The 16,647-nt window shown below is 34.7% G+C and overlaps 2 protein-coding genes and 2 long non-coding RNA genes across 4 annotated transcripts; 3 read left to right on the forward strand and 1 right to left on the reverse strand.

The window, feature by feature from the left end:
- Positions 1-55: 55 nt before the first annotated feature.
- On the forward strand, positions 56-2,688 carry LOC144569667 (putative disease resistance protein At3g14460). Its single transcript, XM_078320152.1, has 2 exons — positions 56-2,339; positions 2,681-2,688. Exons 1-2 carry the CDS (start codon positions 56-58, stop codon positions 2,686-2,688), a joined length of 2,292 nt encoding a protein of 763 aa, XP_078176278.1.
- A 151-nt stretch (positions 2,689-2,839) lies between these two features.
- LOC144576336 (uncharacterized) lies at positions 2,840-4,425 on the reverse strand. Its single transcript, XR_013508015.1, has 3 exons — positions 4,114-4,425; positions 3,789-3,947; positions 2,840-3,058 (listed from the first exon to the last, which is right to left on the reverse strand). It is a non-coding gene; the product is annotated as an uncharacterized LOC144576336 (long non-coding RNA).
- An 846-nt stretch (positions 4,426-5,271) lies between these two features.
- LOC144569754 (uncharacterized) lies at positions 5,272-10,112 on the forward strand. Its single transcript, XM_078320245.1, has 2 exons — positions 5,272-6,805; positions 9,931-10,112. The coding sequence occupies exons 1-2, from the start codon at positions 5,272-5,274 to the stop codon at positions 10,110-10,112; spliced, it is 1,716 nt and encodes a 571-aa protein (XP_078176371.1).
- A 1,778-nt stretch (positions 10,113-11,890) lies between these two features.
- LOC144548126 (uncharacterized) lies at positions 11,891-12,298 on the forward strand. The gene is made up of 2 exons (XR_013509262.1): positions 11,891-12,038; positions 12,197-12,298. It is a non-coding gene; the product is annotated as an uncharacterized LOC144548126 (long non-coding RNA).
- The last annotated feature ends 4,349 nt before the right edge of the window (positions 12,299-16,647 follow it).

Raw genomic sequence — 16,647 nt, forward strand, 5'->3', positions numbered from 1 at the left:
ATCAAAATTAAGTGATCCCACTTAAAACCCGTACGAAGAGAAGACAAGGCCAGATATGGTTGAGGCGGCTGTTCTCACCTCCTTAGGTTGGCTGGCGTCCCCCTTATTGAAAATGCTATTCGACAAAGCGCATCACTATCTCGGCACTGGCATCGATGAAAGAAGGAAAATACTTGCGGCTATAGTACTTCCTCGCCTCTCTCTGGCAATTGAGAAAGCTGAAAAGAGCCGCAACAAGGACAAGCTAGAGGTCTGGCTCAGAAGGCTCAAGGATGCATACTATGAGGCTGAGGAAGCAATCGACCTATTCGAGTATGAACTGCTTAAGCAAAAGGTAAATGATGATAGAAAAACACTAGAACAAAAGGAGAAGAATGAGAGGGGAACCCGAATTAGTTTACCATCCCAATTTGTACCCCGGCGTCTTGATATTACTTCGATTAAGTTAAAATATGGTTTATCTGTTTTCTCCTGGAAAAGAATCAAGCTAAAGCGCTGTATAGACAAACTCATAGAAATTGCAAAGGAGGCCAACGAATTTCGTGATTTGTTAGAGGACCAAGAAAATGCTAGTGATAGTGATGTTGACAGGGATACAATTTCAGAGCCTCCTGCCAGAATTTTCGGTCGTGAGATAGATAAAAAAACCATAGTCAGCTTACTCATGGAAAAACCTTTAAATTCTGAGCCTGGACCAAACACTAGGCAAGCAATCCCAATTATTGCCATTACGGGCCGTTCTGGTGTTGGGAAAACTGCACTTGCCCAGCATGTTTATAAACATATGGATGGGCAAGAGCAATTTGATCTTTGTTTGTGGGTGCATACCCCTCGCAAATTTAACGCCGCCGACGTGATTAAGATCATGATAGAAATAATAAAGGCAATAGAATGCTCTCATAATTATAACCCCCCTACATCTCTTGAAGCTCTTTTAACACAAATAAGACACATGTTAGGATCTAAGAAACTTCTACTTGTGTTAGATGATTTTTGGTGTGATATTGAGGGTTTTATTGAACAATGGGAGAAATTCATTGGTTGCTTAAGTAGTTGCTTACCAGGGAGCAGAATTATACTTACAACTCAATCCAAAAATGTTGCACAAAAGGTCGGCCTTGTTGGTGTTACAGAAATAGAGACCTATTATTTGCAGGACATACATGAGGATCAATTTTTGGAGCTCTTTATGCACTATGCTTGGCCTAGCAATTCTCATTTGCAAAAAGAGGAGTTCGAAGAAATAGGTCGAAAAATAGCTATTAAGCTAAAAGGAGATCCTGGTGCAGCAAAGCTAGTGGGTCATGAGTTGAGTGGAAAACTTGACCTAAGGCATTGGGAGGAAGTAGCAGAAAAAAATTGGTTGGGAGATAACATGAAAGCGAGGATTTGGAGCTATCAGCAGCTTCCTCTGGATCTCCAACGTTGTTTTGCTATCTGTAGCTTATATCCAATAGTTTCGAGGTTCGCACCACAATATTTAATTGATTTATGGATGGCAGAAGGTTTTATTAGGCCAATACATAATCAAGAAAGGTTGGAGGATATCGGTCAAAATTACTTGAATGAGCTCGTATCAAGGTTTTTTTTGGATCAAGTTGTATATAAAAAGGAGATACGTTATCAACTACATGACCTGCTTTATGAGCTTGCAGAACAGGTTCAAGGTGATGATTTTTTCAGAATAGACACCACTAATTCCAGAGAAATTCCTTTCCACATAAGCAACATGTTATCTAGAATGGAAAACATTCGCCACATCCATTTACCCTCAAGCATAGTAAACAAATTAAAGAAAGAAACATTATGCCTCATGAAGAAATTACGCACTTTTATTGTGCAAAATGATGGTTTTTTTGTCGCAAAGGAAGTATTACAAGAGATATTGAAACACTTGAAAAAACTGAGGGTGTTAGATCTTTGTCATTCTGTTGTTGACTTGCCAGACTATATGGGCAATTTAAAGCATCTCCGTTCCCTGAATATTTATGGCCTTCAGCCTAGTAAGAAACTTCCCGATTCCATAAGCAAACTTTACAACCTTCAAACGTTTGTCCTGCCATATTGTGAATCCCTACCCAAGGTTTCTGACTTCATTAGCTTGAGGCGCTTAACAACATTTGAGGAGAGGATACCTCATATTTCTGAAGTTGGAAGACTGACGTCCCTCCAACGCCTTCATCAATTCATTGCAAGAAAGGAACGTGGGTATGAATTACACCAACTAGAAAATTTGAATCAACTTCGAGGTAGAATGCGCATTACAGGTCTTGAGAATGTAGGGAGTACAGCAGATGCTGTCACTACAGCAAATCTGACTTTCTGCGACCGGTTTTCCGGTCGCAGAAAGTATTGTCGCCGGTCGCTGAAAGTTCAACCGGTCTCAGAAAGCTGATTCCGGTCGCTGATAGACCGGTCGCTGAAAGCATTGTCGCAGATACTCTTCTGATGACGTCACCGGTCGCTGAATGACGTCATCCGGTCGCTGATACTTTTTTTGCGACCAATTTTTTTTTATCGCTGTTGTTTTTGCTGACGTCATGAAAAGGTATCTGAGACCAGTGAACCGGTCGCTGATACCCAAAAAACCGGTTGCTGATGCTTCTAACAACATTTTTTTTTTGTTTATTTTGTTATTTACATCAATTGCACCAATTGCTAATGTTCTCAATTCTGACAGAGAATTGATTGCCCAATCATCCATACATAAACTATCATGCTTAAAATACAATAATAATTAAACCATTAGTAAGAACTAAGAACTGAGATTGCTATTTATGAAACATGTAAAAGATCATGTCTTCAGTTACAAATTGGTTATACAAAACACATTGCTTATACAAAAATTATGTCTTCAGTTACATATTATGATCACCTCACATCGCTTATACAAAACACCGAATAGAAGATTATTCAAACCACCATATCTGATCACCTCACATCTCTACCTTCTCCAAGTTAACAAATAAATAAATTGGTTTGTACCTTTGCATTTTTCAAGTTAACAACCTCTATCTTCTCGGACTCATAGTTCGTTCTTATATCATTAATTAATTACCTACAAAAACAAAGTGAAGTTAAATCATTGAATCAGTTCAATTGAATGAGAATAAGGATGCTTCTTACATAGGTCAAATTTGTTTTAGCTAATCAAACTGTATTTTTGGCATAAGGATAGGGGTATTTTTGGCACTAATGACAATTCTCTTGTTGACTTCATTAATTTTTTTATACTCATTACTATCAGAGAAGAACAAAGATTAGAGTTTGGTCAGGTTAGGGCTTCACATATAGAAGAACAACAAATTGAAGGTTTAATTTACAAAAAAATGCAAAGAGTTCATCTTGTCAGATAACAAAAATGTAGCAATCACACTTTGATCCCTGATATTTAATTTATTATACTTTCTATGTTTAGTGCCAGTAAAACAGCAAAATATTTACTAACCTCTTTACTTGTAATTTATTATACTTACTAACCATGATATTTCCACCATTATTTTCATCTAAGAGGACATGTAAGCAATAATTCCCAAATAAGCCAAAAAAAACATTAAAAAAAAAATCACAGGTTGCTTGCTTTTAACCAAGGCACAATCACATGAAGCAAGCCTTAATTACACAAACAAGGCACAAGCCGGTCATGATATCAATTATCAAATCGAACGTCATAATTTCGGGTAATTCGCACAACAGCAAACATCAACCGAGACAAGGGTCAATCAAATCTGCATTTCACACTTTTTGCAATTCATGAATCAAAGACAATAGAGAGAAAGAGACTTAACTCCTTGTTCTTGTCATCATTATCTGGCTCCTCGATCTTGGCTTTCTTGCTCGAACTCGTTGCTTCGTCCTTCTTAACCGTACCAGCATCGACAGGCTTCTTTGCTGATTTCTTCTCTGTCTTAGCCTCTTTTGCCTTCTCCATCACCACCTTCTTCTTCCTTCAAATAAGAAATACAAATTTATATTCCTAGTTTAAAACACAATAATTTTTCTTGAGAAATTGCATCGACATCCGTTTTTTTCTTTTCATAAGGAAAACAGATCAACTAATAATGTTTCTCCTTTATTTCTAAAAACCTAAAAGAAATTAAAATACAGAGTTACCTCAAAGTAGGAAATAACTATACTTATCTTGTAGCAAGCACACTGCAGAACAACGCTAATTAGAGCTAATTTGAGCGAATTTCCACAAAATCTTAAGACCCTAAAATGGGGTACAAACAAAAATGAAAATTATTTCAGCAACAATATGAAGCAGATATATACATAAGTGAAATAAGCAGAAAAGCAACACTAATTTGATAGAATTTGAGTTAATTGGTACAAAACCCTAAAGCCCAATTTCAACGAAACATAAAAAACGTATAAAAAAAAATCTGATTTTTTCTGCCGAAATCTACTACTCATAGTTGAAATTGGAATCATACATTTCCCTTTGGTGTCTACAGGTGCCACTTTTCCTATGGCTTCTAATTGGAATCATATAGATTCGTTAGTCGAAGAGGTGCCGCTTTTCCTATGGCTACGTACCAGAGAGAGAGAGAGAGGAGACTTACCTTGACTGACTGACTGAGTTCCACAGAAGAGATCGAGAGAGATTACGGCCGGAGTGGAGAAGAGGGTCGCGCTGCCACCGCCGACCAAGAGGAAAACGAGGTAGGAGCAAGATCGAAGAGGAGAGGCGGGAAGGATTTGGTCTAGAGGTGAGAGGAGAGGAGAGGAGCAGATGTGGGAAGGGTTTTGGGTCGGGAGACAGGGAGGCGGGACGCGGGAGGATTTGGGGGTGATTTGGGGGTCGAGATTTTGGCAGAGGCGCGCATTTTATTTTTAGGAGTCGCGCTTTTTTCAGCAGAGAAAATATTTGCGACCGGTGTCGGCGCCGGTCGCTGATTCCGGTCGCTGATACAAGTGGTCGCCTGATTTTTAACGAATTTCGTTTCTTTTTTTGGAGAAATTAAGTATCTGCGACCGGTTATGACGCCGGTCGCTGATACCGGTCGCAAAAAATCAATTTTGCTGTAGTGTGTAAAGGCCAATTTGGGAAACAAGAAACATCTCCAGGAACTAGAATTTGAGTGGACCTCTGATGAAAGCAACACCAATAATGTTGCATGTCTCTCTACTCAACATGTTGAATTATTAGAGGCATTGCATCCTCATCCTAAGATAAGTGCCCTCACACTTAAAGGATTTGGAGGAGATAGATTTCCAAATTGGTTCTTAAGTCAGAATTCACTAAAACATCTCAGATCACTAATATTAATGGATTGTAGTAAGGTAGATGAAATCTCATCCATTCACGAATCACTTCCCAGTTGTACAACTCTTATATTACAGGGCTTCAAGAACCTGAAAAAAATCCCTACATTTCCACCAAATCTCACTTCTTTAGAGATTAGCAACATCCCACAACTTAGTTATTTCTCTGGGAATGATTTGTTGGAGAAGGAAGAAAGGAACCAATCCAAACATGAGGTTGTGAAGCAAATAGTAGAGTGCCTGAAACAAGAGGATGTACTATTACCCAGAAATTTTGAGTCAAATGTGAAGCTGTTTATTCTTTCAGTGAAACACAGATTGGAAGCAGCATTTGATGATTCTCCGGATCCACTTTTGGATGAGTGGGCAGAGATATTGGCATTTGACCCTTTGAATAAAGATTATTCTCGAGATCAGCTTTTGGATGGGTGGGTTATGTTCATGCATTACCACATAGAAAAAATGTTCAAGAAAAATGAAGAGTCCAAGTTGGTTTTACCGTCTTCACTCGCTAAACTTAAGATATCAACATGTTGCATTACTAGTGATGCATTATCCACTTGCATACAATGCACTGTTTCCCTTTCTGAACTTGAACTAACTAATATTCAGACAATAACCTCTCTTCCTCCCAAGGAAGTCCTATGTTTATTGAAGAATCTCCAGTCTCTTACCATTAAAGGATGCTATTTGCTCAGTTCCTTGGGAGGTATTGGAGCCTTGACCTCCCTGATAGTGCTTGAATTAGATGGCTGCCTCAATTTGATCACATCAAATGAACCATTGCCTTCCTCCTTGGAGAGGCTAAAATTTTCGGATTGCCCAAATGTTGATGTCATTATTGCCGAATCAAATCTACCGGTACTATGTTCCCTTGAGATATGGTATATAATGTTTAAAAAACTGAGGGGAGTTCTACGTGTTGGTCACCTGCCTAGTCTCAAGGAGCTGACTGTAGTGGGATTAGATGGTCGTTTAGAGGGATTGAATTCATTAACTGCACTTCATACACTACGGGTGAGGCACAGCCCTGAGATGAAACTATCTCCCATGGATAAGTACACATCTGTACTTAAAGAGGTTGCAGTTGACAACCTTTTATTATTGAAATTGATACTATCAAATGAAATTATCTCAGCACTAGAAGCTTTCGTAATTTACTACATTGATGAATATTCCTTGGATGAAGAGGTTTTCCGGTCTCTGATCTCTCTCACAGATTTGTCAATTTATGATTACAATAGTACCCATTTTCCGAAAAACTTGAAGAATCTTGCATCTCTCCAGTATATTCATCTACATAACTGTCAAAACCTATGTGAATTGGAATTGGAACAACTACCCAGGAATATTCGTGAGCTGGAAATTAAAGACTGCTCAACTCTGACAGAGAAGTTAATCGAAGAACAACCCAAGAATCTTCGCGAGCTGGAAATTAAAGACTGTTCAACTCTGACGGAGAAGTCAAAGAAGGGTGGCCCTAATTACCAAGTCTGGTTTAATGAAGGAAGCACATTTGTGACATTTCCAACAGAAGGTAACCTACTTTTGAGACCTCATAGTGAACTACTTAAATTTTTAATTTTATATCTTCTCTTTATTGATGGATACATCGTTTTGATTAATTAATCATTATTTCATTAGAGGGAACGCATCATTAGAAAGATCTTATTGGTACGACATTGGTACTTGACATAAGGATCATAATTGCACTCATGAACAGTACCAGTGTACCAGATGTCTGTAATTCGGTTTTCCTTTTTCATACTCGGATTTCTAATTTGTTGGTATACCGTAAGTACTTGTGCTTCGTTGGCCTTTTATTTTAAGTCTCATTGTATTTGTTCCGTACTTGCAACTTCTATTCAGTAAACCAATTTTTAAATTCATTTTTTGTCCCGGTGGATTTCAGTCACAGATTCTTTAACATTTTCTCCAAAGAAAAAGTATAGGAGTTGTCTTTCCCATTAGAAACTATTTAATTTACATCAATCTTGTATTCCAACCATTAGCATTTGAGAGCAATAACTTTTGAAACTTTTTTATTCATTATTAAACTACTTCCGTTGGCATATTCATAAACACGTCCATATAAGAAGTAAATGGCATTGCAATATTTATATATTATCAATCTGATAGTAGTCATAATATTTTTCTGCTCAGCCCATGCTATAAGATGCTAATCTTTTTTTTCTCAACTTTGTTTCTCTTGCAGAAGAAAGGAATCTTTTTTAGGCTGGACTTGTTTGCCCATTCACTTCAATTTCTTCTCTATTGTCTCTCCATATGCCCTCTACACCACCTCATCCACAAAATTAACAAAAAAATAGAACCACAACAAAAAAACTACAAAAACCCAAAAAAAAAAAAAAAAAAAAAAGATAAAACGAATCTCGATTGATTATATAATTGAAGACAATTGTTGTATCCATCTCCTCAAGTCTTCACACCCCAGTATAGGGAGAAGTATAATTTTGTGTGTAACTGTCGAACTTATTTGATACTGTTGGGATTACAAGCAGATATGGTTGGATCCGTATCAAATCAAAGAAGGAAACGGGAAATGAAAGGAGGCAATTCTAAGGATCTCTCTTGGCTGTGTTTCCATCTCTGGAGGATTAATTAGAGATAGTCAATAATTGTATTTTTCCTTTACTAAAGATGGCTGATTGTAATTGATTTGGTTAGCTGTACCATCTATCTTAAAATGATGATAAAAGGGCATGTGTAGCTGTGTATTGAAAAATAAGAATTGTAATACTATTTTCTAAAAAGAAATAAAAGACAGGGAAGGTTGGTGGGGAGTGCTGTCTTCTACTTTGAGATTTAATTTATTTTGACAAATACTTTAAATGTTAATGGAAAACTATAGGAAAAAAAAAGGGAAAGAAAGGAAAAAGGGGGAAAAAAAGGAAAAAGGGGGAAAAATGAAAAAAAAAAAATTATGCTCTAATTTAAGTTTGGGTGATACAACAATATTATTGAAAAAAATATATATATTGTACCTTTTTTGTGTTGTATGTTTAAGAGTTGTTGATGTTTTTTTTTTTTGTGTTTTGAGTTTAACAACTGGTACTAGTTACTTTGTACGGTTTGTATTTTATATGGTGTGTATTGTGAGTTTATGTGGACTTATGTATGATAAGACTACTTGTTGATTTTTACATGGGACAAATTTGGTTTGATTTATTTGTGATTTGTGATTGTTTCTAGTTGCAAATGATTTTGCTCTTTATTTTTTTTTCTTATTTTTATGGTCACATTTTTTATAAAGATTTCTGAGGTTTGCCTTGTCAACCGAATTTTTTTGAAAGAAATAATTAATTAATTAACTTTGTTTAAAACGTCCTATTGTACTTTTGTTACTTATGATGTGGCTTCGATGAAATTCATGTTTTTCTGTAAAATTCCAAATAGTCATGTCAATTTTTTTTTTTTTGTTACCCAATGTTTTTTTACGATGTAGATACAAATTTTTACAGGGATGAGTATACAATTTGATGTCAACAGAAATAATTTGCTCTTCAATCTAGAACAAAAAAGGGCCCAGCCCAAGAGGGGGGTGTCCGATGGGCATCGGACCAAACCCTGTTCGATGGGCTGTTGGAACCGTCGGATCTGCTTTAGGATTCGTGTGTACGGAATTTCACGTCTGCTTTAAAATCCGTACACAAGAATCCTAAAGCAGATCTGACGGTTCCAACAGCCCATCAAACAGGATTTGGTCCGATGCCCATCGGAAACCCCCCTCTCCCTCCTTTCAGAGAGTCTCTGTTTCTAGTGGGCTTCCCTTAAAGGGTCCAATTAAAATTGTAGATCCGAAAAGGTTAAATCCGAAACCGCCTACACTATCCACTTGACCACTTAAAACTCCCTTTACTACGTGAAATGTACCTTTACCTCCTCTTACTCCCTCTTCTCTCTCGAGTCTCAAGTATCACCTCCTCTGTTTCTTGTACAACTCTGCAAAGGCACTAGGTAGAGCAACTGGAGCGCCTATCTCTCCTCTTTTCTTCTCTGAGGTTTCTATCTCTATTCTGCTCTACTCTACCTCACTTAATTTCTGGGTCGTGTTTAGTTCGTTTCTTTGTGCAATTTGTTGCAAGATATAGCACATGGGAGTACCTCATAATGGATTGTGATTCAATGAATAATCTGTAGTGAGGTTGTTTTACTAGTTAGCCGATTTGTATTTTATGTTTCTTGACACATTCTTGATTTTGTAATTGGATTCCTTTAAAAGTACTTCTTTTTTTTTGCATTCTATATCACATGAATTCCATCAAGTATTCTTTCTAATTAGCTCCCTATTTCTATTTCCTTTTGCTTAATTAGTTGCTTAAAACTGAAATAAATATATTCAATTTTAAACCCTCCCTGTTTCTCTTAATTCTTTCTACCAACAGTTGCATGCTCCAGTTGGTGCGCTTTTCAGAAATATATCCATTTATTCACCTGGGTTTAGTTGTACTGTTCTAAAGACTTGATCTTTAATTATTTTGGTTTGAAAATTTAACTGCTGGATTTAATTAACCTTTTTTTTTTCCAGGTTATTTCCAAGAAAGAACTTATTTTGTGAGAAGTGATAAATGAAAAATCTTTTATTTGTTCTGAGAATTAGGTTACTTTGACAAATAACAACTCATTTTTCTTTTTTAAAAGTTAATAGGATGGATGGAAACAAGAAGAAAATGGATGAAAATAAGGAAAGCAGCCATCAAAGGAGGATAAGTGGCATGGCAAAGAAGATGGAAGAATTGTCCATTTTAAGCGATACGGAAACATTTTTCCTCTCGTTTTATCCCAATGGGAAGGCAGAGCTTGTGTTAGGACCGAATACGTAACCTCTAATTCCTTATCTCTTGTTTTTTTATTTTGTATATGTTTAGTCCTTATTTACATGATTTGGTGAAAGAGTAATCTGTAACTGAATTTAGGATAAATTGTAAGAATTCCTTTATGTTTTCTTAATCTGACAATTGGAGTTTAATTATCTAACTTGTTGAAGAGAAGTTCATGGTGAGTCTTTTATAAAGTATTACCAAGTGCTGGTATCTGTTTACCAGCTTTTTTTCCATTCATAATGTTACAGTTTTTGTTTTATATTCTCGAGTTCATTGCTTTGTTTTGGAAATGGAGAACAAGTATAACTCGATTTAGATGAAATGAGAATATTGGAAAATATATTTTACGATTAAAATAAGTGCCAATAAAATTATATGATTCCTTTTTTTATTCTTTTTTCAGCAATTTTGAGGACATGGTAAACAGGTTTGTTAATTTGAGTCCCAAAGAGAGATGTGAGAGGTGTGTTACTCATTGCCTTGTTTCAAAGTAGTTCACGTTTCTTTGTTTTTCAGCTGTTGCTAATTACATATTTTTCTCTTTCCATATTATTGGTGTGTTTCTTATATATATGAGCAGTGAGCAGGAAGGTATTAAGGTAGACATAATAAACTCTAGTTCTTTCAATATTTTATTTATTTTTTAATTTTTTTCTAACAAGTTTGGCTATAACTAATATTAATCTGGTATAAACATTCTTACTTTACATAAATAGGCTGTAAAAGAAGCCTTCAAAGATAACAGCGACCATCAAATCGATGTTCAACCGCGCATGAATCTTGGGTACTTAGTTTTATTAATATGTTTTCTCTCTGACAACAAATGCCCCATATTTGGTACCTGTTTGATACCTGTTATTCTTCATTTCAAGTTACATCTTGGTCTACCAGCTGTTAACCAAAATGATGATAAACAGATATATGGAGAATTATGTTAATTTCTGTGTCAATTAAATCAAAGCTTATACATCTTTTTTTTAATGATCTTTTTCAGGGGATCCGGTACCTCTCATGCCATCGAGCAGGTATTATAATCTACTGTATTTTCTTACCTTGTGCCGAAAGCATCCCCGAACTTTTTATTTTTGGAAATATAAAAAAATAAAATGTCCAAAAACAAATTTATTATCTTTTTAGAACTTTTTTACTATTTTTTAAGATAAGTAGAAAATCACTCGATACTACAATGTCATGTGTTTTCCTTCTTTTGTTCTCTTGTTAAGTGCTGATTATACTCTTTCTTTACAGGGCCAGCAGAGGTTTCTTAACCTGACCGAGGAAATATATCCAACAGATACAAAATTTGGCGAGCTTGGGTAATAATTTCACAAAACCTTATTAGTTCAAATTATCGTTTAATTTTCTTTTGACAGCAATGGAGTGCACTTTTTGATAAGCAATGGAGTGCACTTTAATTGAAGTTCAGTTGAACAAATTAGAGTTAGTTTGTGAAAATTGGATTGTTTTATGTTTAGTTTCTAAACTGGAGCAAATTAAAGATTACATTTCAATGGAATGAGGAAAGCTGTGGTTAAGGAAAGACTTAATTACTTGATTTTTTTTTTTTTGTGAATTCTCTGCATTTACAGATACATAGAACAATTGAAATTCCTGAAAACTGCCTACGAAACTGCAATCTACCTGATCGAAAGGAAGAAGGTTCATACATTTTAAATAAAATTACACAAATCGTCTTTAATTTATTTCTATAATTAGAACTGCTAAGCTACACTAGAGATTGATTCTTTTTTTCTTTTTGAATTTGGACAATCAGGCACAGATGGCTAGGTTCAGAGACAGAGTCAGTGCCGGTACCAGTGCTAGTGCCAGTACCAGTGCCGTTCAACATTTGGCAATGAACCATCCGGGACCTCTAAATGGCAATGATCTGATGAATCAGGGAACCAACTTGCTTCAGCCAAACAGGTACTTATTTTTGCATTTCTTTCCTTGTTTATTTATTTTGTTCATAGTTCGATTCGACATATACCACCCCTAAAAATGAAACAGATACATATTACATAATACCCTTATTATTTCTTGTGTTGTAACAAAAAAATGTTTTATTGAATGGTGTTTCATAGGAATTTGGGTAGCAACTCTGACGACCACCTAATGGCAGCACCCCCGGGATCCGAGGAAGAACGGGATCCCGATAAAGGCAATTGATGTGCCAATCTAATTATGTGCAGTGACTTGAATGACTGATGCAACAAAAATAATATTGAGATTTTTTTTCACATATTAGAAAACTTTTTTGAGATTGAGTATGTTTCTGGTTTGCCTGTGTTATATATATTTTTTTTCTGAATTTTACACAAATTGATATTTGTTTTTGACGAAAAATGTAATAAAATAGTAAGCACCTGAATTAATGCGGCACTTCGTGATTATTAATTTCTATTTTCTTAAGTATTAAGTTTTATTGTTTTGAATATAAACTTATATTATTACATTAGTGTTAATTTTGAACTAGTATGATAAGAACCATACATTAACATGCTAATCAAGACTAAGCATGTACATATTTAAATACTGACACAAAATATAACTTTAAAAACAAAAAACAAATATGATACAAAGTAACAAAAGTTACACAAATATAATTAACACATAAACTGAAAACTCATCAAAAATATTTTTTGCGAGAATAAAAAAGTGACTTTTCGCGACAGAGTACCGTTATTATTCAGTTTTTTTCTTTTTGTGACGGTACTTTTCGCGAGGGAGTACCGTCATAAATGCATTTTTTTCCCTCGCGAAAAGTGTCTACTCTGTTGTTGTGTATTCATGTGTTTCTCAATTTTTTTTTATTATCAGACAGTTCAATTTATAACCGAACGTATAGATTTAAGATGACAATTAGTAATTTTGCCAAAGGTTTCTTCAGTGTAAAAATTAATTTCATGTTAATGCAATTACTGTTATTTCCCCATAAGAATTTCTAATACACAAAGTTGCCAACAAAATTGAGATTCTAGTACTGCATAAATTACAAACTATGTGTAATATTATTTGAAGTTTGTCAAGTAAAATAATAGATGTACTGGTTAAATTACAAGATATTCTAGGTCCACATTCGCTCTTCTTTTAATCTGGACATAATAACAAACGAAAGAGTTGTATACATGATTAATGACGGAACATGCATGCTTTTAAGAAAATTATTATATTTTCATTTGTTCTATTTGCAAAAAAAAAAATTTAATTTTAATTGAAGTAACATTTTGTATATTAGTCCTGAAAGCAATTGCTGCTAACATATACTTTCTTTATTTTTATATCGTGGTCAGACGAACTATCTTGTATTTCAGCATGAATGGTCTAGGAAAAGGAAAACCTAACAAAAGGTTAGTATACATTTATTTTAATTGAAGAAAGAATGTGTTATGATTACTAATTAATACCATGTACCCTAAAAAGGAAATAGACATATATATAAAGGTTTAATATAAACATAGAGTTTAGAAACTTCGTTTGGATACACTAATAACCTTATTTCCTTGTATTCCTCGTACACTATTAATGTGTTTTTGGCGATGAGTAGAAGACCTAAATTACAGCCTGAACCAAAAAGAAATTCTGTTATGATTCGATTTAGTGGCCAAATTAAGTGTCCTCAAATTGTTTGTATCATAAGCAAAAAAATTGAGTTCTCTTTGGTTGTAGTGAATTTATAAATTCTCTCTATTTGTTTTTATGCACATCTCCCACAGGGTAATGTGTTGTGCAGGAGAGGTTCTTCACATTGTCGATCCGGGATTGGAGCATAAGATGCTCGATTTAGTGGCAAAAGTGTTAGAAATATGTTTTATGATTTTTTAAAAACCACAGCGATGTTTTCTGCGGCGTTGTTTTTTAAAACCAGGTTATTTAGGTATTTAGTGGAGATGATTTTGTTTATTTAGGATTGTACGTACCTCATATAATGGTTAAAATTGATTATATGTGCTTATAAATAGCATGACCATGCTCATTTTGGACGCCGCACATGTGCTTCTCTTAAGAAAAGAGTGAAGTTGTAAACTAAAATCTCTTAGCTAGATTTTAGAAGTTAGATGGTAAGAATTAGGAGATAAAAAAAAAAGAATGGAGGTTTTGGCTCGTTCGTTGCTCTCCAGACATGGAAGGCTCAAGAGGTACAAATATTCTGGCATATATGTTCTCTTTTTTATATTTCTTTTGTTAGTTTCATGAAATTAATTTTCAGTTATGTTTGAGTTAGTTCTATGATTAGAAGCATTTTGATGAAGAAAATAAAATTTTACTACTACTTGCATATAATTAGATGAAGAAAATTACGGTGGATATGAGAGGTAACAGCAAATTAATGGATAGGGAGATTGAAGAGCCCAAGTCGCTTGAAAGCAATTTCTCCACTAATGCTTGAATTGAAGATAAGAAACAAGAAGAAAAAGAAGAAGTCTGTTAAATCAATTTTTTCAAAAATTACTTGTATTGATATTTATTTATAGGTAGGTCCATTTGAACTTTAATATTGAGGAATAGTTTGTATGATTCTATTTATTTGAAATTTGTGTAGTAATTAAAGAATAATTAATGGTTGATTCTAGACCCTAATTGTTGGTGTGTGTTGATAATTTATGTGTTAATTAATGAATCCTTTTCTATACTTGTACATTCGTTGCAAGTGCACTTTCAACTGATACTTGGACTGCTTGTTAAAGAAAAAGTTAAAAAAAAAATCCTATAAATTATGAGAAGTAATAATTAACTTTTGATGAACAATTTGCTCTCAACATAATTAGTAATTAACAATTTCTTTTCTGTAGTCTTGGTGACATTTTCTCCATCCCTTAAAATATTCCACGTAATAAATATATATGCATAATGGCCATGTTTGGTTGTGGAGTAAGAGGTGGAGTAAACCCCTTACTCCACGCTTAAGGAGCCAAACGAGGAGTAATATAGGCGCGCGGTTTAAGATGAACTAAGATTTGAGCTAAACCGGAGTAACTTACACCACCTAGAGAGATGGTTTAGCTTACTCCACCAAACATGATTAACTTACTCCGGTTTAGCTTGGAGTAAGAAATTTAATCCGGTTTAACTTTACTCGACAACCAAACATGACCAATATCTTTGTTATTTTTGCCTCAAATCAAAGTTATTATATTGAATCAAGAATCAATTTGACATATTTATCATTGCATATAAAGAATCAAGAATCAAGAATCAATTTTTGACATATTTAACATTAGAAAGGTAAGTAGTGCTTTTGAAAGCGTATAAATGAACAAATTGAATTAGATACTTTGAACACGTCGATCTCGATATAAAAAAACGCAAATCTATATATGGGAAAAAAACTTAAGGCAAAGTTTCAAGACCTTGAATTTCACCTCATCGATACTTTAATCAGTTAAATGAAATCATGCTGTTTTCATTTCTTCTAATGAGAATTCATATTTTGTTTTTTCATATTACTCTCTCCTACTTACAAAAATATTTGTTGCCATGAGACTAATGGAACTCTTATCTCTTATATTGTGTGACCGTTTGTGTGACGAATATGTCTCTAATTAAATTTAGACTTACACGTGCATGTACACGTACACATATAACATGTGCATTTAATCAAAAGAAGAAAGATTATTTGATTGAAGGATTGTTATGTAATCCAAAATTTCATATTCATCACAATCATTGACGAATTAGAACATCTACGTGCTTAATATAATTAAAAATGGAGATAAAAGTTCAAAACTTATTAGTTTTAAAGAAATATACTAGATTATTTATTAGTTTTGTCGATTTGTATTAACTAGTCTATACAAATATAATAAATGCATGATCGAGAGATCCAGAAATTGTGCTACTGTGCTTCAATTAATATATATAGTATGGTTTCAGTGGCTACATTACGACAATTAAACTTAAGTGACTAAACAAACAAATTAGGAATGGATGGCTCAGGATAGTTCTTTGATCTTGGCACGAATCTTGGAGCACAAATAATACTGCCCCCTTGCCCTCTGCCGCTAATTTAGAAATTGCCTTTTCTATTTTTTCCCTCCCTCGCTCCACCCACCGCCTATCTGTTTCTGTTTCTGTTTCTATTTCTATTTATTTTCCCTCCCCGCTCCCTTTCATTTCATTTCGTTTCGTTTCCTCCCCTGACCCCGCTCTCTGCTATCTATTCTCTATTCTATACCCTGACCCCGACACTCCAGCTCTCTCTCTCTCTTCTCTACTCCGACCTCGACTACAACTCGGCGCTCTCCCTCCACGCCCTCTTCGCCGAGGCATTGGTTTCTCTTCTCTCTTGTCGCTCCTAAGCCATTTCCTGTATGCTATCTTTCGTTCTCTGATTTTTATTTATTTTATTTTAAGAATTTATCTCTTTCTAAGGTTTGTTACCCATTCTCGTTCTAGGGTTTGCTTTCATTTTCTTTATTTTTCATACGCAAAGATTCATTTTCTTTCCTTTTTAGGATGGCATCATCTCACGACACCATCGTGATCAGCATCTCATCGGACTCAGATGAGAAATCCTTGAAGAAGAGAAGACAAG

This window comes from Carex rostrata, chromosome 1, assembly GCF_964058835.1.
Source record: "Carex rostrata chromosome 1, lpCarRost1.2, whole genome shotgun sequence".
Taxonomy (NCBI): Eukaryota; Viridiplantae; Streptophyta; class Magnoliopsida; order Poales; family Cyperaceae; genus Carex; species Carex rostrata.

What these genes read in the sequence shown, in the direction of transcription:
- LOC144569667 (XM_078320152.1), top strand. Translation starts at nt 56, where the DNA reads ATGGTTGAGGCGGCTGTTCTCACCTCCTTAGGTTGGCTGGCGTCCCCC.
- LOC144569754 (XM_078320245.1), top strand. Translation starts at nt 5,272, where the DNA reads ATGGATTGTAGTAAGGTAGATGAAATCTCATCCATTCACGAATCACTT. An exon ending in TGTGACATTTCCAACAGAAG is followed by an intron (nt 6,806 to 9,930) that starts GTAACCTACTTT and finishes CTTTTTTAAAAG; the next exon opens with TTAATAGGATGGATGGAAAC.